At 42.1% G+C, this 27,213-nt stretch overlaps 1 protein-coding gene across 10 annotated transcripts in view; it reads right to left on the bottom strand.

The window, feature by feature from the left end:
* Nucleotides 1-26,972, bottom strand: part of LOC143027551 (uncharacterized) — a 124,120-nt gene extending 97,148 nt beyond the window's left edge. For all 10 annotated transcript variants that reach the window (XR_012966611.1, XR_012966612.1, XR_012966613.1 and 7 more), the window contains exons 1-7: nt 26,174-26,972; nt 25,980-26,013; nt 25,085-25,154; nt 24,895-24,930; nt 24,456-24,497; nt 24,246-24,285; nt 18,571-18,667 (exon numbers count right to left, since the gene is read on the bottom strand). Coding sequence is in view for 7 of the 10 variants with exons in the window: in XM_076188847.1 (XP_076044962.1) it covers nt 18,571-18,667; nt 24,246-24,285; nt 24,456-24,497; nt 24,895-24,930; nt 25,085-25,109 (240 nt within the window). In the remaining 3 variants the exon portion in view is untranslated. The remainder of the gene's footprint in view (nt 1-18,570; nt 18,668-24,245; nt 24,286-24,455; nt 24,498-24,894; nt 24,931-25,084; nt 25,155-25,979; nt 26,014-26,173) is intronic.
* Nucleotides 26,973-27,213: the final 241 nt, after the last annotated feature.

Raw genomic sequence — 27,213 nt, 5'->3', positions numbered from 1 at the left:
AGTTATTAGTAAGTGACCGTATTGGTATCACCAGTTTATCAACAGCAGTTTCACTTTGTAAAACCTGTCAATAATGAGGGAGTATTGTACAATCAGTGTCATATGGAGATATCAAATTCGTGTGGAAGATAAAATTAATGCCCTCAGAAAAATAGAAAAAGCAAATAAAAAGCACTGCAACGATAATACCAACATTTTTAACCAAATATATATATATACTGGTACACACACACATACACATCCTATATATCAACAGCTTTTCCCCCTTAGAAGGGAGGTTACCTATTCCTATCCATTTCACTCCATTCCAACACCCCCCTCAAACCCTCCTATCTCAGTTCCTCATGGATGATAGGTCATCCCTGCATCCGCCAAGTGCCCTGGGTCAAATGCAATGCAGCAAGACACAGTACATCCACAGCAAGGCTACTTCACTTAATCAGTAACCCCCCTGTCCATCCCCTCGTGCAGAAAAAGAGAAGATGGGGAGAAATCCCTTTGGACTGCAGCATCAAAATATCATTCGCACACAAGCAACCCTTACCCCTCCCACCCACATCCTTCCCTTCCTTGCATAACAGTATCATCCATACAGTCATTCTCCACTCATCCATATCTCCTGCCTTCTCCCTTCCTTGTTCAGCACCCCTTTCACTCCATCCATCCTCAGTCATCCCCTCAAGTTCACTCCCTCCACCCCTGCCTTCCACACCCCCTTTTACAAATCTTTCATCACTCATTCTTTCCATGTGTCCAAACCATCCCAATAATCTTTCATCAGTCCTATCTGCCATCTCCTTTTCTACTCCCACTCTCCTCCTCATCTCCTCGTTTCTCACTCTATCTAGCCTAGTAACCCCTACCATACTTTTCAGATGGAGTGATTGTGCCAACAGCACTGTATGGGGCAAAAACATGGAACATAAGAGAGGAAGAGAGAAGGAGTTTGAATGTGTTTCAGATGAGGTGTCTGAGAAGTATGATGGGGGTTACTAGGCTGGATAGAGTGAGAAATGAGGAGGTGAGGAGGAGAACAGGGGTGGGAAGGGGGTTGGGAGATAGGGTTGATGAAAGAGTATTAGGATGGTTTGGACACATGGAAAGAATGAGCGAAGAAAAGCTAGTAAAAGAGGTATGGAAGGGAGATGTGGAGGGAGTGAACATGAGGGGACGTCCTAGGATGAGGTGGATGGATGGGGTGAAGGGGGCTTTGGGGAAGAGGGGAATGTCTGTTGAGGAAGGACGGGAGAGGACAGAAGACAGGGGTGAATGGAGAATGGTTGTATGTGGATGATTTTGTGATGCATGGGGTAGAATGGGCTGGGGGATGGGGGGGGGTGAGGTAGTATATATGAGCAAATTTTGATGCAGCCCGAAGGGATTTCTCCCCGTCTTCTCCGTTATGCATGGGGGGACAGAGAGGGGGGGTCGCCGATTTAATGAAGCGGCCTTGCTGTGGATGTGCTGTGTCATGCGACACTGCCTCTGACCCAGGGCAGCGGACAATGTGCAGGGATGACTTGTCATCCGGGAGGTGCTAAGATGAGAGGGAGGGTGGAGGGGTGTGGAGTGTATGTAGGGATGGAATGGGTGGGAATGATTTTATGACTTTTCCTTTTTGGCTACCTCCCTTGTTAGGGGGAAAAAGCCTTGGTATATGTATGTATGTATGTACTTTTTAGATATTTCATCTCAAACACATTTAAACTTTTCCTCTTTTAAATTCCAAGTCTCTGCTCCATACAATGCCGTCGGCACAATCACCTCTTCATATATCTCCACTTTGCAGCCATTCCCAGATGCCTATTTCTCATGACACTTTTTAATCCCCCCCCCCAAGGCATTTACTTGCTTCTCTTAATCTACAATTTTCTTCCAGCTCTACTCCTCCCTTTCCTGCCACATGTGACCCCAAATACCTAAAGCTATCTATCCACTTCCTCTGGGCTCTCTCCTTTTAGACTACTTCCAACTCACTGCCACTCTCTACCCTTGTACATCTCATCATCTCACTTTTACCCACATTTACCTTTAACTTTCTCTTATTGCTTACCTTCCCAAACTCTGTCACTCACTCCCTTAATCCCTCCTCTGATCCTGCCACAAAAACAGTGTTGTCAGCAAACAGCAACTGGCTCACTTCCCACTTTTCTCCATTTTCTTTTAACATCTTTAGTCACCTGCCCATTACCCTCGCCTTTACCTCATGCACCCCCCCCCCATCCATGTACACATTGAACAGCCATGGCAACATGACACATCCCTAACATAGTCCCACCTTTACCTCAAACCACACACTCTCCATTTCCTATTCTAACACAGGCTCTACTTATGTAAAAACTCTTGGCTGTCCTTAACAGTTATCTCTCAATTCCATATACCTGCAATATCTACCTTGTCATAAGCCTTTTCCAAATTCATAAAGGCTCAAAAAAAATCTTTACCTTTTCTTAAGCTTTTTCACACACCTGCCTTACCACAAAAATCCGATCCATGCAACCCCTACCTTTCCTAAACTCACACTGTTCTTCACCAATTACTCCCTCTGTACCTCTCCTAATCCCCTCACTTAAAACCCTCCCATAAGCGTTCCCAACTACACTCAACAAACCGATCCCTCTGAAACTATACTCACAGCTGTCCCCTTTTCCTTATAAAGTGGAATTATAGGCCAGTCCACTATTACTGTGCCTCTTTTCTTCAGACACTGCATAACACCCATCTAACCCAAGTGACTTACCTGTTCTCATCATTTTTAGAGCTATTTGCATTTTTTTCTTTTTTTTTTTCTTTATTTGTCCTTCATTTTCCTCTCCCATCACCTGAAGAAGTGAGGGATACTTTTACATATGAAACTCTGAAAGCTGCTACGGAATACATTGGAATGTGCCCAAGGTCAAGGGGTGGTGTGGCATCGTAGGAGACACTGGAGAAGATAGAGTTGGGCTGTGATGCCAGAGTGGCTAGGGACCTGGACCAATACAGGGTTCAGAAATGACAGAAAAGAGGTCAGAGGAGCACAAGCCAAACAGATGATGATGAGCTAGTGTCAGGTGTGGAGGGGTGTAACCCCTCTGCCAAGTACTTTGGGGACTGGCTGGACTACAACAACTACTGAAGCATTACACTGCTCAGTGTGCCAGGTGTTTGACTATCTATTGCTGACACAAGTTTGTTCACATCTGCTAAAGTTTCAGAGGCCTGAACCATCTGGGTTCATGCCAGGTAGGTCAACAACTGTTAGATCTTTGTACTTTGTATTCTTGTGGAACACTGATACGAGTTTCATCTGGGGTTTCTTGCAACTTATGTTGATCTCAAGAGGGTGTCTGACTTGGTGTATCATGGAATGCTCTAGAATCTTCTGCAGATCCATAGGATTCCTGCAAGGATTATTGACTTGATACTTGGCTTATACTCTGGGACAGAGTGCTGTAAAGTATACCTGCACGGACAGGGTATTGGACAGAGTTTTTGGAGGTCCTGGTTGCAGCCCTCAAGTCACTGCACACAGGGAGGCAAGACTGATTGGTCCTCAGGTCTCCTGGACCAAGACCAAAGTTCAGGTGTTTGGGGGCTTACTGGATGACATGGTTCATGCATGTGGTGAGGACAGTACAGTCTTGGAAACTGTGATGCATGAGGTGAAATGGATGGGGGGATGGGGGATGAGGTAGTATGTGTGAGAAAAATTCAATGCAGCCCAAAGGGATTTCTCCCCATCTTCTTTTCTGCATGAGGGGACGGATAGAGGGTCGCCGATTTAATGAAGCGGCCTTGCTGTGGATGTGCTGTGTCTTGAGTCACTGCTAACCCAGGGCAGTGAGCGAGATGCAGGGATGACCCGTCATCCAGGAGGTGCCAAGATAAGAGGGAGGGTAGAGGGTGGAGGGGAGTGGAGTTTATTAGGGATGGAATGGGTGGGAATGGTTTTTATGCCTTTTTTTTTTGGGTTACCTCACTTGTAAGGGGGAAAAAGCCTTTGGTATAAGTATGTATGATGTAATAATGTAGTGCATAATAGTGGTTGGTCATTTCAGGAAGTACTTTGAAGGATTGGTGTTGCCCATGGTGTTAGGAATTCTCTCAACCCGAGTACATAGTCTTGACATTATTTATGCAAGACTAAGACTCTAATCTCTAAGTCACTTTACCTAGTTGTAATATACGGGAGGGGAGCTATGCTCGTGGTGACCTGTCTTTGTATCTCTCCGCATCAAGTTTTATCTTAAAATCTTGTATAGTGTTAGCACATACTGTTTTGTTGTCTAATTTGTTCCATATATTTATCGCTCTGTGTGGGAAACTGTTCCTTTTCAAAAAAAATTCTATAACTATCCTTTTTCAATTTTTTTCCGTGTCCTCTTGTTCCGTTGTCCCACATTAATAGGTCGTTCCTGTCTAAAACTTCCATTCCTTTCATTATTCTGTAGATAGTTAGCAAATCTCCTCTTTCTCTTCTTTGTTCCAGAGTTGGTAGGTTCAATTTGGATAGTCTTTGCTCATATGTTAGTTTGGCGAGTGTCTCCCTGTCTTGCTGTATTGCTGTATGACTGTGAGATATGGACACTGAATGCTGATTTAAAGAGGAGTCTCAATTTATTTGGTACTAGGTTCCTTCAGAGAATTATGGGATATTGCTGAAATGACTGTATGAAACCAGAAACTGTACTGTGAGACTCGGTATAGGCCAGCTATCAGCATAATTCATTAATGTTAACTCTGGCTATATAAGCATGTGGCACATTTCCATGATGTTGATCCTACTCACAGGATTGTCTTCACAATCCTCGATGCAGGAGATGAACAATTCATGGCTGAGGCAAATTGATCAAGAGTTGTTTGGAGAGGGAAGAGTGGCTGCATGAGTTTGTTCACAGAGACTAACGGGGACTGGTGCCGGCATGTAAGTGAAGCAATGCACCCCTTAGTATATGTCACCAACTCATCATCCATCTCATCCTCAGTCATCCCCTCAGCTTCATTCCATCCACCTCTGCCTTCTACACCTCTTTTGCTCATCTTTCTCCACTCATTCCTTCCATGAGTCCAAATCATCCCAATATTCATTCATCAGCTCTGTTGAATATAGAAATGGAGAATGCAATGACCCAGTAGGTAAAGGAAGTGACTCAGGTAAGAGATGACATTCCCATGAGATTAGATCTGCTACTTATCAAAGAGCCAGACATCATTAGAACCATGAACTACCTTAGCCCCAAAGGAAAAAGTGACCATATAACAACTGAATTTCAGCAGGTGAATGAAGAAATAAACCTAAGGAATAAATTATACAGGCCAGTGATTCAATATTGGGAAGGAATTAATCCAGCTTGAATTCTTTGAAAAAGCTGACTGATATTCATGAATACCACTGGGATAACGAGGAACTAAGAAACCTTTACATTTACAACCTGGGAATGAACAAACATGGGCCAATGATTAGTGGATGGAAGAATCAGAAACAAGACTGGTTCGACCAAAAGTGTGGAAAAAAAAGAGCAAAAGTAAGGGATATAGCTTGGGGAAAATTGAAGATAAGAAACAATAAAACAGAAGAAGCTTACTAACAAGCTAGAAATGATTATACTAAAGTCCACAGGGAGAAGGGAAACAATTCTGAAAGGGGTGTTGTACATAAATACAGAGTTGAACATTTTTGAATGCTTGCCCTCTTTCCAAGAGCCCATTTTTGGAGGCACATAAATCACTACAAACTTCTACTTTTCATGTCGCTATCTTCAACTTTTATCATAATCATTTCCACATTGTTTATACCTCTGTAACCTTCATCACATTTAAGTTTTTCTTGGCCAGAAACATGACTCCTCCACCCTGTTTCTCATTGCTATTTTTGATCCAATGTTTATATAATCCATGTCCAACAATATTTGGTGTAGTGGACCCCTTAATTTTGTCTCTGCAATTCCCATTATCTGTTTTTTCTTTTGACAGGTAATCACTTAGTTCACTATTACTGAAATCAATCCATCTACGTTACTATAAGCCAAGTAGTCACAGGCCACTTTCATTGATCTTAGGAAATTGGAGGTTTCTCCGACTATTTTGTTGACATGTTTGTCTGGTGCCGTGTCAGTGCTGATAATTACTCCTAGGTCCCTTTCCAAGTTGACTTTTTTTTTTAACTTCCTTTGTACCAATTTTGTATTGTCCCGATATTCTATTTTTACTTTATCCAAATTCCATTATACATTACTTGATGTTGAAGTTCATTTCACACTTTTGACTTCATTCCCAGACTTTATCCAGGTCTTTTTGTAGTGATTTACAATCTTCCTCTGTACTTACTCTCTTTAGTAGTTTTGCATCATCTACAAAGAAGTTTATATAACATTCCACACCTTCATACATGGCAAACATTATCAGAGCCAACACAGAACCTTGTGGGACTCCACTTATAATTTCTTCCCAGGTTGAGTTCTTGTTTCTAAGTACCACCCTCATTTTTCTCCCATTCCAGAAATCTTCCATACATTCAAATAACTTTCCTTGTACTCCACTTGTTTCAATTTTTCTTGGTAGCTTTTTGTGTGGTACTTTATCAAATGCTTTTTGTTGATCTAAGAAGGCACAGTTTGTCCATCTGTCCATTTCTTGTACTATTTCTATTAGCTTTGAGTAAAAGCAAATCAAGTTTATGGCACATGATCTTCCACATCTAAATCCAAATTGTTTTGGATTTAATATATCATTCTCTTTCAAATGTTTAATCCATTTACTTTTGATAACTTTTTCAAAAAATGTTGATATTGTGCTTGTAAGGGAGACTGGTCTATATTTTGTTGGATTTCCCTTGTCCCCTCCTTTGTATACTGGTACAATATTTGCATTTTTCCAATCTTGTAGTAATTTTCCTTCTTTGAGTGAGAAATATATTGTGTATTTTGTCCCATCTATACATTGTTTTAATATCCAATTTGCAATTCCATCCGGCCCATGTGATTTTAATTTGGTCCCTTATTTCCTTCTGTGTCACAGTTATTTCTTTCATTGAGGGCATCTTTCTGTCCTTCCTCCCAATTTTGTGTACTTTCAATTGTGAATACATATTTAAAATGTTTCTTCATAATTTCAGCCATTTCTACATCTTCTATATATTCATTATTCCCTTGATGCAATTTCACTATTTCATGTTTACCTTTTAGTTTGTCATTCACATACCTGTAGAATAGTTTAGGTTGGTCCTTGCATTTTTCTATTATATCCTTTTCATAGTTTCTCTTTTCTTCCATGTGTATTTTTACATATTTATTTCTTAGTTTGATGTATATTTACCACTTGCTCTTTTTTTTTTCTTTCTATTTTGGTCTTTTTTCCATCTTTTCAAGGCTTTGTCTCTTCTATCTTTAGCCTCATTACATTTTTTGTTGTACCAGCACTTTATGTACACCCATTCTTGTTTCTTCTTTGGTACATATTTGTCTTTTCCCTCATTGTAATTTTCTTTTAATATGTTCCATTTCTCTTCCATCTTTGTTTCTTCATTTAAGTTTTCCCAGTTTGCATTATGAAAGAATTTTCCAAGTTTCTCAAAATCCATTTTGTTGTACATTAGTCTCCCTTTTCTACGTTTCTTATTTCTTCTAAACTCAATCTGTTCTTTTAGTTCGAACTCTATTAGTATGTGGTCACTCTTCCCAATTGGTGTCTTGTATTTCATTTTATCCACGATTTCAGGCTCTGATGTAAATATCAAATCTAGTCTCAACAATTTTTCATTGTTTCTATACCTAGAGTCAATTGAGTCATTGAGTCAATATGTATTTAATGGTCATATCCAGTAGAATATTTCCCCAAAGGTCTTCTACAACTTTCATTGTCATTTCTTCCAAACATATTTCTTTTGAATTAAAGTCACCCATAATTACTATGTTTCCTCCTTCTTTCAATGATTCAATTAATGCATTCTTTGCGTCTTCCAACATTTTGGAATGATCACTATTTGTCCAAGACTGGGGCACATATATAACTACAAATTTTCTATATTTCATGTCTCCGTTTTCAACTTTAATCATAATCAATTCCACATTATTTTTCCTTCTGGGGTCTGCTGGGGTCTGGGGTATTGGCTGCATGTTATTGTGGCAAAGTAGCATGCAGTTGATACTTTAGGGTCTATATAGGGTGCCCTACAGACCAGAGCCACACATCATTTTGTCTGTGATAGAGGAAAACTCTGTTCATAAAGAAATTATGATACTATTATACTACGACTGTCCCTCCATTATGCTGTCCCCCAACCCCTTCTTACTGTTCTGTACAATTTCTCTGAATATTCATTTCCTTTTTCGCCTACCTACCCTGTGGTGGGGGCAAAAGAATACTGCCACCAAGTATTTCCACTTGGATCATAAGAGGTGAGAAAAAAGGGAAGGGGATTGGGACCAGGCATCCTTCTCCCTGTAGCTCCACAGGGGACATTCCTAAAAAAAAGTAAAGGCATAAGAGGGTCTAGGAGTTTTCCAACCAGCACCCTACGGTTTGGGTCTTTTAATGTGCGTGGATGTGGTATAGATGAGAGTAAAAGGGAAGAGATAGGTTGCATGTTTGTGAGAAGAAAGATGGATGTGTTGGCTTTGAGTGAAACTAAATTGAAAGGGAAGGGCAAGTGTAATTTTGGGAGTGTAAGCGGGAGGTTATCAGGAGTGAAGAGAGGGCGATGGAAGGAAGGGGTGGCTATACTAGTAGGTAAAGAGATAGGTAAACGTGTAGTGGAGTGGAAGGAGGTTTCCTCAAGGTTAATGTGGATGAAGGTGAAACTGGGAAAGGAGATGTGGGTTTTAGTAAGTGCATATGGGGCTGGTAGTGAGAAGAGTGTAGAAGGGAGGCTTTTTGGATAGATTTAAATGAGTGTATAGAGGGATTAGGGAGAAATGTCAATGTAATAATACTGGGAGACCTTTATGCTAGGGAAGGAAATGAACCAATTGATGGAGTAGTTGGGAAGTGTGGAGTTCCAGGAAAAAATTGTAGTGGAGAGTTGATGGTGGAAATGTGTCTAGAAAGAGAGTTGATGATAGCAAATACAGTGTTTCGGAAGAAAGTCAAGCATAAGTACACATGGGAGAGGGTGGTGGATGGAAGGGTGGTAGATAGAGCGTTAATGGACTACGTAGTGGTAGATAGGAGTATAAAAGGAAGAGTTAAGGATGCACATGTTCTATGGGGAGCGGGTAGGGGAATATCAGTTCATTTTTGGTGGAAGATAAGTTGAGAGTGGAGGATACTGTAGATGGAGAGAGAGGAAAATGACAAAAGGTAGGGAGGTGTTTAAAGTGAACTCTTTAAATGAAAAGGAAAAAGAGGAGTACAAGAGGAAGCTGAGGGAGGAGTGGAAGGAAGTGAAGGATAGAGTAGAGCTAGGAGTGGAGGAGAAATGGGGATGGTTCAAGAAGGGAGTCACAAAGTGTGCAAAGATGGTGTGTGGAACAAGAAGGACAGGAGGAAATAGAAGGAAGGGTAGTGAATGGTTGTAGAAGAGAAGAAGCGAGCTTTCACAGATTGGTTACAAAATAGGACGAGGGAGTCATATGGGAGGTACAAAGAAAAGAAAAGAGAAGTAAAGCACAAGGTAAAGGAGGCAAAGAGGAGAGAAGATATTAAATGGGGTAAGAGTATGACAGAAAATTTTGAAAGTAATAAAAAGATGTTTTGGAAAGAAATAAGAGAGGAAGAGGAGGTGAATCAAGTAGAGATTAAAAGGTAAAAGGTGCAGATGGAGAGATGATAATGGAAATGAAGGCAGTAAGGGGAAGATGGGTAGAATATTTTAAGGAGTTGCTAAATGTGAAGGAGGATAGGAAGGGAAAGATAGCTGCAGTGGGAAATGCTAAGAAAATGACCATGATGAGTGAGGAAAATGGAGGAAAAATAAGGAAGGATGAAGTGAAGGCAGTTGTTAAGATGATGAAAGCAGGTAAGGCACCTGGTCTGGATGGATGACATGTAGAATGTCTAAAAAAAAAGGAGGTAGAGTGATGGTGGACTGGGTGGTGAGGTTATTTAATGCTTTGTGGAGACAGGGTAGAGTGCCAGAGGACTGGAGGAGTGCCTGTATAGTTCCACTTTACATGGGAAAAGGGGACAAGTGTGAATGTAGTAGTTTCAGAGGGATTAGCTTGTTAAGTGTAGTTGGGAAGGCTTATGGGAGGATCTTGATTGAGAGGATTAGGAGAGGAACAGAGGGAGTAATTGGTGAGGAACAGTATGGATTTAGGACGGGTATGGGTTGTGTAGATCAGATTTTTGTGGTAAGACAGATATTTGAGAATGCTATAGGAAAGGGAAAGGATGTTTTTTGGGCTTTATGGATCCGGAAAAGGCTTACGACAGGGTAGACAGGAGGGCACTGTGGGAGGTTTTGCAGATATACGGGATAGGAGGAAAGCTTCTAGGAGCTGTCAAGAGTTTTTATGAGAGTAGTAGAGCTTGTGTCAGGATTAGAAATGGAGAGAGCGAGTGGTTCGAGGTAAAGGTGGGACTCTGTCAGGGATGCGTTATGTCACCCTGGCTGTTCAACTTGTACATGGATGGGGTGATGAGAGAGGTAAATGCAAGGGTGGTGGGTCAGGGATTGGTGATGGTTAAAGAAAATGGAGAAAAGTGGGAGGTGAGCCAGCTGTTGTTTGCAGATGACACTGCGCTTGTGGCAGGATCGGAGGAGGGATTGAGGAATTTGGTGACAGAGTTTGGGAGAGTGTGATAGAAGAAAGCTGAAGATAAATGTGGGTAAAAGTAAGGTGATGAGATGTACAAGGGGTGAAACTGGCAGTAGACTGGAAGTGAGCATTAAGGGAGAGCGACTGGAGGAAGTGGATTGTTTTAGATACTTGGGTGCAAATGTGACAGGAAAAGGTGGAGTGGAGGTGGAGGTAGAATGTAGATTGAGAGAAGCGAGTAAATGCCTTGGTTGATTAAAAAAAGTAATGAGGAATAGACATTTGGGAATGGATGCAAAGAGAAGACTGTATGAAGGAGTGATTGTGCCAACAGCACTGTATGGGGCAGAAACGTGGAACATAAGAGAAGAAGAGAGAAGGAGTTTGAATGTGTTTGAGATGAGGTGTCTGAGAAGTATGATGGGGGTTACTAGGCTGGATAGAGTGAGAAATGAGGAGGTGAGGAGGAGAACAGGGGTGGAAAGTGAGTTGGGAGATAGGGTTGATGAAAGAGTATTAGGATGGTTTGGACACATGGAAAGAATGAGTGAAGAAAGACTAGTAAAAGAGGTATGGAAGGCAGATGTGGAGGGAGTGAACATGAGGGGACGTCATAGGATGAGGTGGATGGATGGGGTGAAGGGGGCTTTGGGGAAGAGGGGAATGTCTGTTGAGGAAGGATGGGAGAGGACAGAAGACAGGGGTGAATGGAGAATGGTTGTATATGGATGATGTTGTGGTGCATGAGCTGGAGTGGGTGGGGGGATGGGGGGTGAGGTAGTATGTGTGAGCAAAATTTGACGTAGCCCGAGGGGATTTCTCCCCGTCTTCTCCTTTTATGCATGGGGGGATGGAGAGGGGGGGGGTCAATATAATGAAGCGGCCTTGCTGTGGATGTGCTGTTGTCTTGTGACACTGCCTCTGACGCAGGGCAGTGGACAAGGTGCAGGAATGACCCGTCATCCAAGAGGTGGTAAGATAAGAGGGAGGGTGGAGGGGAGTGGAGGGTATTCAGGGATGGAATGGATGGGAATGATTTTATGCTTTTTTCTTTTTGGCCACCTCCCTTTAAAAGGGAAAAAGCCTTGGTATATGTATGTTATCTTTTTCGTATTTAAACCTTTCTCAGTCAAAAATATGATTCCACCCTGTTTCTCCTTTTTATTTTTCAACCAATGGTTGTATAGACCTTGTCCCACAGTATTTGATGATAGTGGACCTCTTAATTTTGTCTCTACAATTCCCATTATGTCTGGTTTCTCTACTGACAGATAGTAATTTAATTCGTTTAGTCCTGAAATCATGCCATCTATGTTAGTATATGTTATCTTTAATTTTTTCTTTTCTTCTCTTTTTTTATTTAATAATTTTCCTTTTTTTTTTTTTTTATGTACCATTTTCTCAGCCTCAGGTCCAGTACTCTAAAAAAAAAAAAACTTATTCTTTTCAGTCTCCATTCTGCCCTTATTTTTTTCTTTATTTGCTTCATTTCTAAGTGTCTTTTCTTTCTTTTTCCTCATCGCTCTTTTCTTCTTTTTATCCACACATTTTTGTAAAAAAATTTCATAGTACTTCTTCAGCTCTCATTTGAGACAACTAGATTGCTTTTTAGTGGTCTATACTATTTTTTTCTAGAGTACTGCCCTATATATGTACTTTATCGCTTTATCCATTACCTGTCACTCCTCTTGTATCTCCTTCAGAATTGCTTTTGCTACTTCTCTTCTTTTTCTCTTTGGTATCTGTGTACATTATGTTTTTCTTTAATACCATACAATACAATGCACTTTTTTTTTATCCATTGTGTCTCTTACCCAGATTTCCTTTTCTTTAATTACTTTAATTACTGTTTAACATTTTCCTCTACCTGCTGTTGTACTATTTCTTTAAAGGTTATTTTCTGATCTTCTTGTTCTAGTTTCCATTGATTCTTTATTTCTAGGAGATCCGTCTCCTTAATTGTGTCTCCTACTTTCTCAGTCACTGTTTGTATTTTTTCTTTGACTTCTTTTTTTATGCCTCATTTTTACTTTTATCTTCATTTTTCCTTCTTTCAATATCACTTCTGACCATATTCAATTTGTTTTTTAGATCATTAAGCTCTTTGTTCATCTTGTCATTAGCTCTTCATAGTTGGTTTATCTCTCTGTACATTGCCCTATATTCATCTTTCAAATGTATTAATTCCTCCATCAAATCAGCAATATCCCAATTTCTTAGTACATTTTTATACCTAGTTTCTCTTTCCACATCTAAACCTCTACCTAATAATCCTCTTTCTTTTGGATATCCTGAAAAAATATTGGTGTCCTACCTTTGAGTTGATTTCGGGGTATCAATCATGCATGATTGTTTTTGTATCAGCCCCAGCGGTGACTCGACTCTGCTCATGTCCAAACCTCTCTTTATTGGTTCAGTTTTTCTTCTTTTTCTTTCTCCATTTTGTGTATTTTATACACTATTTACTTTGGGGTATTGGCTGCATGTTAATGTGGCAAAGTAGCATGCAGTTGATACTTTAGGGTCTATATGGGGCGCCCCTACGGACCAGAGCCACACATCATTTTGTCTGTGATAGAGGAAAACTCTGTTCATAGAGTAATGATGATACCTTTATACTACGACTATCCCTCCATTATGCCGTCCCCCAACCCCTTGTTGCTGTCCTGTACCATTTCTCTGAGTATTCATTTAATGTTTTCGCTGTTCCTGTGGTAGGGGAAGAGAATGCTACCACCAAGTCTTTCCACTGGAGTCGTAGAAGGCGACAAAAAACAGGACGGGGATGGTATTATGAGTCCTACTACCTGTAGCCCCAAAAGGGGACATTCCTAAAAAGAAAAGAAAAGGCATAAGAGGGTCTGGGAGTTTTCCAACCAGTACCCTAAGGTTTGGGTCTTTCAATGTGTGTAAATGTGGTGCAGATGAGAGTAAAAGGGAAGAGATAGGCAGTATGTTTGTGAGAAGAAAGATGGATGTACTGGCTTTGAGTGAAACTAAAATGAAAGGAAAGGGCAACTGTGAGTTTGGGAGTGTAGCTGGGAGGTACTCATGAGTGAAGAGAGGACGAGAGAGAGAAGGGGTGGCTATACTAGTAAGTGAAGAGATAAGTAAGCGGGTAGTGGAGTGGGAGGAGGTTTCATCAAGGTTGATGCGGATGAAGGTGAAGCTGGGAAGGGAGATGTTGGTTTTTGTAATTGTGTATGGACCTGGTAGTGAAAAGAGTGTAGAAAGGAGGCTTTTTGGGTATATATAAATGAATGCATAGAGGGATTAGGGAGAAATGTCAAAATAGTTGTATTGGGAGACCTTAATGCTAGGGTAGGAAATGAACCAATGGACGGAGTGATTGGGAAGTATGGAGTTCCAGGTAAAAATCATAGTGGAGAAATGATGGTGGAGATGTGTCTTGAAAGAGAGTTGATGATAGCAAATACAGTATTTAAGAAGAAAGTCAAGCATAAGTACACATGGTAGAGGGTGGTGGATGGAAGGGTGGCAGATAGAGCGTTAATGGACTATATAGTGGTGACCAGGAGTATGGTAGGAAGAGTTAAGGATGTACATGTTCTAAGGGGAGAGAGTGGGGGAATATCAGATCATTTTTTGGTGGAAGGTAAAACGAGAGTGGAGAATAGGTGGAGAAAGAGGAAAAGGGCAGAAGGTAAGGAGGTACTTAGAGTGAACTGCTTAAATGAGGAAAAAAAGGAGAGTGAGTTTAAGAAGAAACTGAAAGAGGAGTGGGAGGAAGTAAAGGATAGAGTAGAACTAGGAGTGGAGGAGGAATGGAGATGGTTCAAGGAGGGAGTCATAAGGTGTGCAAAGATGGTGTGTGGAACAAGGAGGGCGGGAGGAAAAAGAAGGAAGGGTAGTGAGTGGTGGGATGATGAAGCAAAGAAATGTGTAGAAGAGAAGCGAGCTTTCACAGATTGGCTGCAAATTAGGACGAGGAAATTGTATGAGAGGTACAAAGTAAAGAAAAGGGAAGCTAAGCATAAGATAAAGGAAGCAAAGAGGAGAGCAGATGTGAAATGGTGTAAGAGTATGACAGAAAATTTTGAAAGCAATAAAAAGATGTTTTGGAAGGAAATTAAAAGAGATAAAGGAGGCGAATCAAGTAGAGAAAAAAAGGTAAAAGGTGCAGATGGAGAGATGATAATGGAAGAAAAGGCAGTGAGAGGAAGGCAGGGAGAGTATTTCAGGGAGTTGCTAAATGTAAAAGAGGATAGGGAGGTAAAGGTAGTTGCAGTGGGAAGCGCTAAGAAAATGAGAGTGATGAGTGAGGAAAATGGAGGAGAAATAGGGAAGGATGAAGTGAAAGCAGCTGTTAAGATAATGAGAGCAGGTAAGCCACCTGGTCTGGATGGATGCCATGCACAATGTCTGAAGAAAAAAGGTACAGTGATGGTGGACTGGCTGGTGAGGTTGTTTAATGTTTGTTTGAGAGAGGGTAGAGTGCCGGAGGACTGGAGGAGTGCCTGTATAGTTCTGCTTTACAAGGGAAAGGGGGACAAGTGTGAGTGTAGTAGTTTCAGAGGGATCAGCTTGTTGAGTGTAGTTGGGAAGGCTTACGGGAGAGTCTTGATTGAGAGGATTAAGAGAGGAACAGAGGGAGTAATTGGTGAGGAACAGTGTGGGTTTAGGACAGGTAGGGGTTGTGTAGATCAGATCTTTGTGGTAAGACAGATATGTGAGAAAGCTATAAGAAAAGGTATGGATGTTTTTTGGGCTTTTATGGATCTGGAAAAGGCTTATGACATGGTAGACGGGAAGGCACTGTGGGAGGTACTGCAGATATATGGGATAGGAGGAAAGCTGTTAAGAGCAGTCAAGAGTTTTTACAAGAGTAGTAGAGCTTGTGTTAGGATTAGAAGTGGAGAGAGTGAATGGTTTGAGGTGGGACTTCGTCAGTGATGTGTTATGTCGACCTGGCTGTTCAATCTTTACATGGATGGGGTGGTGCGAGAAGTGAATGCAAGGGTAGTGGGTCAGGGGTTGGAGATGATTAAAGAAAATGGAGAAAAGTGGGAGGTGAGCCAGTTGTTGTTTGTGGACAACACTGCGCTTGTAGCAGGATCAGAGGAGGGATTGAGGAAGTTAGTGACAGAGTTTGAAAAGGTGTGTCAAAGAAGGAAGCTGAAGATAAATGTGGGTAAAAGTAAGATGATGAGATGTACAAGGGGAGAGATTGGCAGCAGGCTGGAGGTGAGCATTAAGGGTGAAAGACTGGAGGAAGTGGATAGTTTTAGATACTTGGCTGCGAATGTGGCAGGAAAGGGAGTGTGGGCGGAGGTAGAATGTAGATTGAGAGAAGCGAGTGGATTGAAAAGTGTAATGAGAAATAGACATTTGGGAATGGATGCTAAGTGGAGGTTATATGAAGGAGTGATTGTGCCAACAGCATTGTATGGGGCAGAAACATGGAACATGAGAGAGGAAGAGAGAAGGAATTTGAATGTGTTTGAGATGAGGTGTCTGAGAAGTATAATAGGGGTTACTAGGCTAGATAGAGTGAGAAATGAGGTGAGGAGGAGAACAGGGGTGGAAAGGAAATTGGGAGATAGGGTTGATGAAAGGATATTAGGATGGTTTGGACACATGGAAAGAATGAGTGAAGAAAGATTAGTAAAAGAAGTGTGGAAGGCAGAGGTGGAAGGAGTGAATATGAGGGGATGTCCCAGGATGAGATGGATGGATGGGGTGAAAGGGGCATTACAAAAGAGAGGAATGTCTGTGGAGGAAGGGCAGGAGAGGACAGAAGATAAGGGTGAATGGAGAGGAATGATGCATGTATAACTCATTTTCACCATCTTTCCACTGGTCTCAATCTCCACACTGCTGTAGCAGTCTCCAGTTCTCCACAACAATCCCATTATTGCATTGCTGTCCATGTGTGAATGCAGGATATTGTCTTATGTCAGTGATCAATGGTACTATAGCTGTTGATGGACTTGTCTAATTTGTTTGCCATGGAAGTTATTTTCCTCCACGGTGGTCAGGAGGAGCATATTTCAGTAGTTACTTGTTCCATTTAGGAAGGTTTTGACCAACTAAAGAACAGCATTACTTATGTACGTATCCACCAATTCTTACTCTGGTTGGAGTTTTGAAATTATGATGTGAAGTATCCACATGCTGTTAATGCATAACATCTGCAAAGAAATGTTAAACCTTGAGGTGAAAAATACAAAACTGGCAGATTTATTCTTCTGCAACAAGAAGCGAGAGGTACATGCAAGGGTAGTGGGTCAGGGATTGGAGATGGTTAAAGAAAATGGAGAAAAGTGGGAGGTGAGCCAGCTGTTGTTTGCAGACGACACTGTGCTTGTGGCAGGATCGGAGGAGGGATTGAGGAAGTTGGTGACAGAGTTTGGGAGTATGTGATAGAAGAAAGCTAAAGATAAATGTGGGTAAAAGTAAGGTGATGAGATGTACAAGGGGTGAAAGTGGCAGTAGACTGGAAGTGAGTATTAAGGGAGAGCGACTGGAGGAAGTGGATAGTTTTAGATACTTGGGTGCAAATGTGGCAGGAAAAGGTGGAGTGAAGGTGGAGGTAGAATGTAGATTGAGAGAAGCGAGTAAATCCCTTGGTGGATTAAAGAGTGTAATGAGGAATAGACATTTGGGAATGGATGCTAAGAGGAGAATGTATGAAGGAGTGATTGTGCCAACACCACTGTATGGGGCAGAAACGTGGAACATAAGAGAGGAAGAGAGAAGGAGTTTGAATGCGTTTCAGATGAGGTGTCTGAGAAGTATGATGGGGGTTACTAGGCTAGATAGAGTGAGAAATGAGGAGGTGAGAAGGAGAACAGGGGTGCAAAGGGAACTGGGAGATAGGGTTGATGAAAGAATATTAGGATGGTATGGACACATGGAAAGAATGAGTGAAGAAAGGCTAGTAAAAGAGGTATGGAAGGCAGATGTGGAGGGAGTGAACATGAGGGGACGTCCTAGGATGAGGTGGATGGATGGGGTGAAGGGGGCTTTGGGGAAGAGGGGATTGTCTGTTGAGGAAGGACGGGAGAGGACAGAAAATGGGTGAATGGAGAATGGTTGTATGTGGATGATGTGTGGATGATGTGATTGCATGAGGTGGAATGGGCGGGGGGATGGGGGTGAGGTAGTATGTGTGAGCAAAATTTGACGTAGCCCGAAGGGATTTCTCCCCATCTTCTCCTTTTATGCAATAGGGGGACGGAAAGGGGGCATCGCTGATTTAATGAAGCGGCCTTGCTGTGGATGTGCTGTGTCTTGAGACACTGCTTCTGATCCAGGGCAGTGGACAAGGTGGAGGGATGACCCGTCATCCAGGAGGTGCTAAGATGAGAGGGAGGGTGGAGGGGTGTGGAGTGTATTCAGGGATGGAATGGGTGGAAATGATTTTATGCCTTTTCCTTTTTGGCTACCTCCCTTGTAAGGGGGAAAAAGCCTTGGTATATGTATGTATGTAACAAGATCAGACACCAGAAGTTCTACATCTGTAGTTAAAAGCTATGTTTAATTAACACTAACTTCCTGCACCAATATGACATCTGAACATACCAAACATTCCCCATAGAATGTCATGTATTTAGCAACTCCATGCAAGAGCCCTTACACTTTCCTCCTTCACACCATACAAGCACTACCACGGGGATGATAACACAAGACAAAGGCCCGCAGAAGCAATCTCCAATAGACCCTCCTGTGAACAAAATTTGGTCTACTCGTTCTTTCAATGTACCTAAACCATCCCAATAACTTTTCATCAGTGTCTTAACAGCCCTCCACTTCATATCACAAAATCCAGGATTGGCTAACTACTAAACTCTCGTAGGCCCAGGATTAAACAAAGATAAAAATTCTCACCAGCATTATAGCTAACCAACCTGTTGCTATGAATACTTACTAAAAAGCTTCTGCTTGAACCCACTGGATTCCCTCTGCAAAAGGGTACTACGAACAACCTTGTTAATGCAAAACAGTCCAGATGAAACAAGTCTGACCTGAAACAAGCAACTGATATAATATCCACTTAAACTTAACAACCAAGTACAAGACAATTCCAACAATCAGACAACACATTAACCTTCATAGGATCACCCTCCGGTGGAAACTGCGAATGTGATAGAAATGGTTATCATCATGAAATGCATCTTCCTCCTATGTAATTACACATTAGCATTGCCAAATGTTCAGTAACTAGGTTTCTTAAATTTCTATGTACGACAATGCTCACAGGCTTGCCAGTCTTCCATTCTGGAAACAAGAACCTACATTAATCATACATACATATACCAAGGCTTTTTCCCCCTCACAAGGGAGGTAGCCAAAAAGGAAAAGACATAAAATCATTTCCACCCATTCCATCCCTGAATACACTCCACACCCCTCCACCCTCCCTCTCATCTTAGCACCTCCTGGATGATGGGTCATCCCTGCACCTTGTCCACTGCCCTGGATCAGAAGCAGTGTCACAAGACACAGCACATCCACAGCAAGGCCGCTTCATCAAATCGGTGACCCCTCCGTCTCCGTCCCCCCATGCATAAAAGAGAAGACGGGGAGAAATACCTTTGGGCTGCGTCAAAATTTGCTCACACATACTACCTCACCCCCCATCCCCCCACCCACTCCAGCTCATGCATCACAACATCATCCATATACAACCATTCTCCATTCACCCCTGTTTTCTGTCCTCTCCCATCCTTCCTCAACAGACATTCCCCTCTTCCCCAAAGCCCCCTTCACCCCATCCATACACCTCACCCTAGGACGTCCCTTCATGTTCACTCCCTCCACATCTGCCTTCCATACCTCTTTTACTAGTCTTTCTTCACTCATTCTTTCCATGTGTCCATACAATCCTAATGCTCTTTGATCAACCCAATCTCCCAATCCCCTTTCCACCCCTGTTCTCCTCCTCACCTCCTCATTTCTCACTCTATCTAGCCTAGTAACCTCCATCATACTTCTCAGACACCTCATCTCAAACACATTCAAACTCCTTCTCTCTTCTTCTCTTATGTTCCATGTTTCTCCCCCATACAGTGCTGTTGGCACAATCATTCCTTCATAAAGTCTCTTCTTAGGATCCATTCCCAAATATCTATTCCTAATTACACTTTTTAAACCACCAAGGCATTTACTCGCTTCTCTCAATCTCCATTCTACCTCCACCTTCACTCCACCTTTTCCTGCCACATTTGCACCCAAGTATTTAAAACTATCCACTTCCTCCAGTCGCTCTCCCTTAATGCTCACTTCCAGTCTACTGCCACTTTCACCCCTTGTACATCTAATCACCTTACTTTAACCCACAATTATTTTTAGCTTTCTTATATCACACACCCTCCCAAACTCTGTCACCAACTTCCTCAATCCCTCCTCCGATCTTGCCACAAGCACAGTGTCGTCTGCAAACAACAACTGGCTCACCTCCCACTTTTCTCCATTTTCTTTAACTATCTCCAATCCCTGACCCACTTCCAGACTACTGCCACTATCACCCCTCGCACATCTCATCACCTTACTTTTACCCACATTTATCTTCAGCTTTCTTATATCACACACTCTCCCAAACTCTGTCACCAACTTCCCCAATCCCTCCTCCGATCCTGCTACAGTGTCGTCTGCAAACAACAACTGGCTCACCTCCCACTTTTCTCCATTTTCTTTAACTATCTCCAATCCCTGACCCACTACCTTTGCATTTACCTCTTGCACCACCCCATCCATGTATAAGTTGAACAGCCAGGGTGACATAACGCATCCTTGATGAAGTCCCACCTTTACCTCGAACCACTCGCTCTCTCCATTTTTAATCCTGACACAAGTTCTACTACTCTCATAAAAACTCTTGACAGCTCCCAGAGGCTTTCCTCCTATCCCGTATATCCGCGAAACCTCCCACAGTGCCTTTCTGTCAACCCTGTCATAAGCCTTTTCCAGGTCCATAAAGGCCCAAAAAATATCCTTCCCCTTTCCTATAGCTTTCTCACATATCTGTCTTACCACAAAAATCTGATCTACACAACCTCTACCTGTCCTATATCCACACTGTTCCTCACCAATTACTCCCTCTGTTCCTCTCCTAATCCTCTCAATCAAGATCCTCCCATAAGCCTTCCCAACTACACTTAACAAGGTAATCCCTCTGAAACTACTACATTCACACTTGTCCCCTTTTCCCTTGAAAAGAGGAACTATACAGGCACTCCTCCAGTCCTCCGGCACTCTATCCTCCCTCCAGCAAGCATTAAATAACTTCACCAGCCAGTCCACCATCACTGTACCTCCTTTTTTTAGACATTGTGCATGGCATCCATCCACACCAGGTGCCTTACCTGCTTTCATCATCTTAACATCTGCCTTCACTTCATTCTATCCTTATTTCTCCTCCATTTTTCTCACTCATCACTCTCATTTTCATAGCATTTTCCACTGCAGCTATCTTTCCCTCCCTATCCTCCTTCACATTTAGCAACTCCCTAAAATATTCTGCCCATCTTCCCCTTACTGCCTTCTCTTTCATTATCATCTCTCCATCTGCACCTTTTACCTTTTCTTCTCTACTTGATTCACCTCCTCTTCCTCGCTTAATTTATTTCCAAAACATCTTTTTATTACTTTCAAAATTTTCTGTCATACTCTTACCCCATTTTACATAATTTTACATCTGCTCTCCTCTTTGCCTCCTTTACCTTGTGCTTTACTTCTCTTTTCTTTTCTTTGTACCTCTCATATGACTCCCTCATCCTATTTTGTAACCAATATGTGAAAGCTCGCTTCTTCTTTTCTACAACCTTCTTTGTTTCCTCATCGCACCATTCACTACCCTTTATTTTACTTCCTCCTGTCCTTCTTGTTCCACACACCATCTTTGCACACTTTGTGACTCCCTCCTTGAACCATCCTCATTCCTCCTCCACACCTAGCTCTACTCTATCCTTCACTCTCTCCCACTCCTCCTTCAGCTTCTTCTTGTACTCCTTCTCCTTTTCATTTTCATTTAAAGAGTTCACAGAAAGGCACTGTGGGAGGTTATGCAGATTTATGGGATAGGAGGAAAGCTTTTGGGAGCTGTCAAGTGTTTTTATGAGAGTAGTAGAGCTTGTGTCAGGATTAGAAATGGAGAGAGTGAGTGGTTTGAAGTAAAGGTGGGACTTCGTCAAGGCTGCGTTATGTCGCCCTGGCTGTTCAACTTATACATGGATGGGGTGGTGCGAGAGGTGAATGCTAGGGTAGTGGGTCAGGGATTGGAGATGGTTAAAGAAAATGGAGAAAAGTGGGAGGTGAGCCAGCTGTTGTTTGCGGACGACACTGCGCTTGTGGCAGGGTCGGAGGAGGGATTGAGGAAGCTGGTGACAGAGTTTGGGAGAGTATGTGATAGAAGAAAGCTAAAGATAAATGTGGGTAAAAGTAAGGTGATGAGATGTACAAGGGGTGAAAGTGGCAGTAGACTGGAAGTGAACATTAAGGGAGAGCGACTGGAGGAAGTGGATAGTTTTAGATACTTGGGTGCAAATGTGGCAGGAAAAGGTGGAGTGAAGGTGGAGGTAGAATGTAGATTGAGAGAAGCGAGTAAATCCCTTGGTGGATTAAAGAGTGTAATGAGGAATAGACATTTAGGAATGGATGCAAAGAGGAGACTGTATGAAGGAGTGATTGTGCCAACACCACTGTATGGGGCAGAAACGTGGAACATAAGAGAAGAAGAGAGAAGGAGTTTGAATGTGTTTCAGATGAGGTGTCTGAGAAGTATGGTGGGGGTTACTAGGCTAGATAGAGTGAGAAATGAGGAGGTGAGGAGGAGAACAGGGGTGAAAAAAGGAGCTGGGAGATAGGGTTGATGAAAGAATATTAGGATGGTTTGGACACATGGAAAGAATGAGTGAAGAAAGACTAGTAAAAGAGGTATGGAAGGCAGATGTGGAGGGAGTGAACATGAGGGGACATCCTAGGATGAGGTGGATGGATGGGGTGAAGGGGGCTTTGGGGAAGAGGGGAATGTCTGTTGAGGAAGGAAGGGAGAGGACGGAAGACAGAGGTGAGTGGAGAATGGTTGTATATGGATGATGTTGTGATTGCATGATGAGGAATGGGCAGGGGGTGGGGGGTGGGGTAGTATGTGTGAGTAAATTTTGACGCAGCCCGAAGGGATTTCTCCCCGTCCTCTCCTTATATGCAAGGGGGGACGGAGAGGGGGGGGTCGCCGATTAAATGAAGCGGCCTTGCTGTGGATGTGCTGTGTCTTGCGACACTGCTTCTGACCCTGGGCGGTGGGCAAGGTGCAGGGATGACCCGTCATCCAGGAGGTGCTCAGATGAGAGGGAGGATGGGAGGGGTGTGGAGTGTATTTAGGGATGAAATGGGTGGGAGTGTTTTTATGTCTTTCCCTTTTTGGCTACCTCCCTTGAAAGGGGGAAAAAGCCTTGGTATATGTATGTATGTACTCTAAGTACCTCCCTACCTTTTGTCCCTTTCCTCTTCCTCCATCTATCCCCCACTCTCAACTTACCTTCCACCAAAAAATGATCTGATATTTCTCCACCCTCTCCCCTTAGCACATGTACATCCTTAACTCTTCCTATCATAAACCTATTTACCACTACATAGTCCATTAACGCTCTATCTACCACCCTTCCCTCCACCACCCTCTCCCATATGTACTTATGCTTGACTTTCTTCCGAAACACTGTATTTGCTATCATCAACTCTCTTTCTAGACACATTTCCACCATCAACTCTCCACTACGATTCTTTCCTGGAACTCCACATTTCCCAACCACTCCATCAATTGGATCATTTCCTACCCTAGCATTAAGGTCTCCCAGTACTATTACATTAGTATTTCTCCCTAAATCGTCTATGCACTCATTTAAATCTATCCAAAAGGCCTCCCTTTCTTCTACACTCTTCTCACTGCCAGGTCCATATGCACTTACAAAAACCCACATCTCCTTTCCCAGTTTCACCTTCATCCACATTATCCTTGAGGAAACCTTCTTCCACTCCACTACACGTTTACCTATCTCTTCACTTACTAGTATAGCCACCCCTTCCCTCCCTCGCCCTCTCTTCACTCCTGATAACCTCCCACTTACACTCCCAAACTTACATTCACCCTTCCCTTTCAGCTTAGTTTCACTCAAAGCCAACACATCCATCTTTCTTCTCACAAACATACTACTTATCTCTTCCCTTTTACTCTCATCTGTACCACATCCACGCACATTAAAAGACCCAAACCTTAGTGTGCTGGTTGGAAAACTCCCAGACCCTCTTATGCCTTTGCTTTTTCTTTTAGGAATGTCCCCTGTGGGGCTACAAGGAGAAAGATGCTTAGTCCCAATCCCCATCCCTTTCTTCTCACCTCTTACAATCCAAGTGGAATTACTTGATGGCAGTATTCTTTTCCCCTGTCCCAGGGAATTAATCATAATTCAATAAAACAGGTTTAGTATATTTCACAAAGTGATCAGAATCACAATTTTTAACATTTTGCCAACAGGCAATCCTAAGGTGTCCTAAGTGATGGGCCATCATGTATGCAGTATTAACAAGACATACAAACATTCTTACCAGTGTCCATGATCTCCATTCAGTCTAGCTTTGATGTCACCTGCAAAAAACTATACATTAATCCCAATTCAAAATTAACTTCACAGTATGATCAGTAAAATGGTCAAAATCACATTTCTTTAGCACTTTGCCAACAGGCAATCCTAAAGTGTCCTAAGTGATGGGCCATCATGTATACAGTATTAACGAGAAGAAATAAAAACATCTTACCAGTGATCACGATCTTGTCCTTCAGTCTCGCTCCGACATCACCTGCAAACAACTGAACATTAATCCCAACTCAAAATGAACCTCACAGTATGATCAATAGAATGGTCAGAATCACATTTCTTTAGCACTTTGCCAACAGGCAATCCTAAGGTGTTCTAAGTGATGGGCCATCATGGAGATAAACACTAGCAAATATGATAAAAATGGAAAAAGTTAACTCCTTTACCACCACATTTATTTGGTCACCAGCTGCAACAAATTTCACTTCTTTGGACCAACTTCAGAAAATAGCAAACACTGAAATTCTGCAATCAACAACAATTGTGTTAGCAAACATTCCTAATGCATAACAATATCTATCTACATACCATAGGCTTCTTCCCCTTCACAAGGGAGGTAGCCAAGTCAAAACATGCTTCTTCAGTCATACTCCACTCACCTGTTTCCTTATGCGCTTTGCTTAAACTCACAGCACCTGAAAATATTCCTCATCAGTTAAATATATAATGAAAATGACCACCCATCGCCTAGGCAATCAGGGTACAAATACTATATCATTTGTTACTCATGTTGAAAGTAAGATTCTCATCATAGTACTACTCTGGCTAGCAGCCTGTAGGTATCTATACCTGTACTGAACAGATGAATGGACATTAATGTCCAAACTTGATCAAACTGGTACACTGTCCACTTGAAAACCTGTCAACGGAAAAATCAACCATAAGTACATGGGAGAGGGTGGTGGATGGAAGGGTGGTAGATAGGGCACTAATGGACTACATAGTGGTAACCAGGAGAATAATGGGAGGATTTTTGGATGTAAAATGTTCTACGGGGAGAGTGGGGGAAAAGACAATTTTTTGGAAGTTGACAGTGAAGGATAGATGGAGAAAGGTAAAGGGCAGAAGGTAGGGAGGTACTTAAAGTAAACTGCTTAAATGAGAGAAAAAGAGGAGTACAAGAAGAAATGGGAGTGGGAGGGAGTGAAGGTTAGAGTATAACTAGGAGAGGAGGAATGGGGATGGTTCAAGTTGTGGAACAAGGACAACAGGAGGATATACAAGGGTAGCGAGTGGTGGGATGAAGCATTCAAAGATTGTAAAGAAGCAAGCATTCAAAGATTGATTACAAAATAGGATGAATCACAAGAATGTACAAAGAAAAGCAGAATAAAGCATAAGAGGGCAGAGGTGAGCAGAAGTGAAATGGAAAAAAAAAAAAAAAAAAAAAAAAAAAAACCACTCCCTTCCCTCATCTTGGCTCCTGGCTGATGGGTCATCCCTGCATCTCACCCACTGCCCTGGGTCAGAAGCAGTTTAAGACAGTACATCCACAGTAAAGCAGTTTAAATAAACTGGCAACCCCCCTCCTCTCAGTTACCTCATGCAGATGGGGAGAAATCCCTTTATGCTGCATTTTTCACACATTGCCTCACCCCCCCCCATCCACTCCCCCTCATGCCACAGCATCCATACACAGCAATTCTCCATTCAGTCCCATCTTCTGTCCAAAACAAGTACCAACCTTAATGCAGCTGAGGAATGCTCCAGGCCTTTACCTGAAAAAATACCACTTGTAAACAATGGCTCTTGATCCAATGCAAGGTGTACACTATAAGCAATGTCAGCCCTGTTGAGCTTGCCAACACAGTAATTCTGGAGATATTTTTTGTCATCATTATTTGAAGTACAACCACAATACAATAACTCGATACTTACTACTGGCTCTAAAGCACACCACCACCACAGGTCATCCTACAAACTCGAAACTGAAAATGTAAACATTACAATGCAACAAAGCCATACACCAACTGACAAACCAACAACACTCTTTACATCCGTGGTTCCCAACTGGTATGCCATGACACCAAAGGGTGAAGCAAGATCAACTGAGGGTGCCTCCAAAATTCAGGGCAAAAATTACTGTCAATTATATATTTGTATCGTCATCCATTTTTGTTCATTAAAGCAACATCAGTGTAAAGATGAGTATTTTCATATTATCCTGGGACATAATTTTGTTACACTGATGTTGAATCAACAAAATACTGACAAACTACAATTTAGATTTTCTAATAAGGGTGCTGCCGGGGACTTCTGAAAGGCTTGGCAAGGGTGCCTCCTCAAGCCATAAATGGTTGGGAGCCACTGCTCCACATCAAACTTGTCTTGGTCTTGTTTAACCTTCCTCATAAACCAAGAAATGCGTTCATAAATGTTTGCAGCCCGGTAACCTGAAGCAACATTGCAACTGGGGCATAAGGGGAGCAGACTGATCTTTGATTCACCTTAGCACCAACATAGCACATACTCAATATCAGTGACTCTGGGATCAATTATTTACTTAATCCATCAATTACTATTCTATATTCATCATGGACACTTTTCATTGCTTAACAGACATTCCTCTATCATTCAATTCACCTCTTCACCCCATTAATCTACTTCATTTTTGGTATTTGCTTCCAAGTCATTCTTTCCACCTGGCATAGTTTGGGCAACTAGATCTGTCAGCTTTCTTTCCATACCATAACAGAACTTCATATTTCAACTCCTTACCAAGCACATTTTCAAAGTTCAAGTTCCATACATTTGGTTCCCCTTCCCTCTTCCCCTGTTCAAAGATTTTCCTGGCTGTTAATGATTATTTTAAAACTACCTATCCCTACTCAAACTACCTCAATATAGTACCCAACTGGTCAATCACATTATTAACCACTTCAGTACGAGTCAAACTCTCACGCGCAGCATGGCCTATC

This window comes from Oratosquilla oratoria, chromosome 8, assembly GCF_046742065.1.
Source record: "Oratosquilla oratoria isolate Oo_2021 chromosome 8, ASM4674206v1, whole genome shotgun sequence".
Lineage (NCBI taxonomy): Eukaryota > Metazoa > Arthropoda > Malacostraca > Stomatopoda > Squillidae > Oratosquilla > Oratosquilla oratoria.
This window is presented reverse-complemented; position numbering and strand designations above follow the sequence as displayed.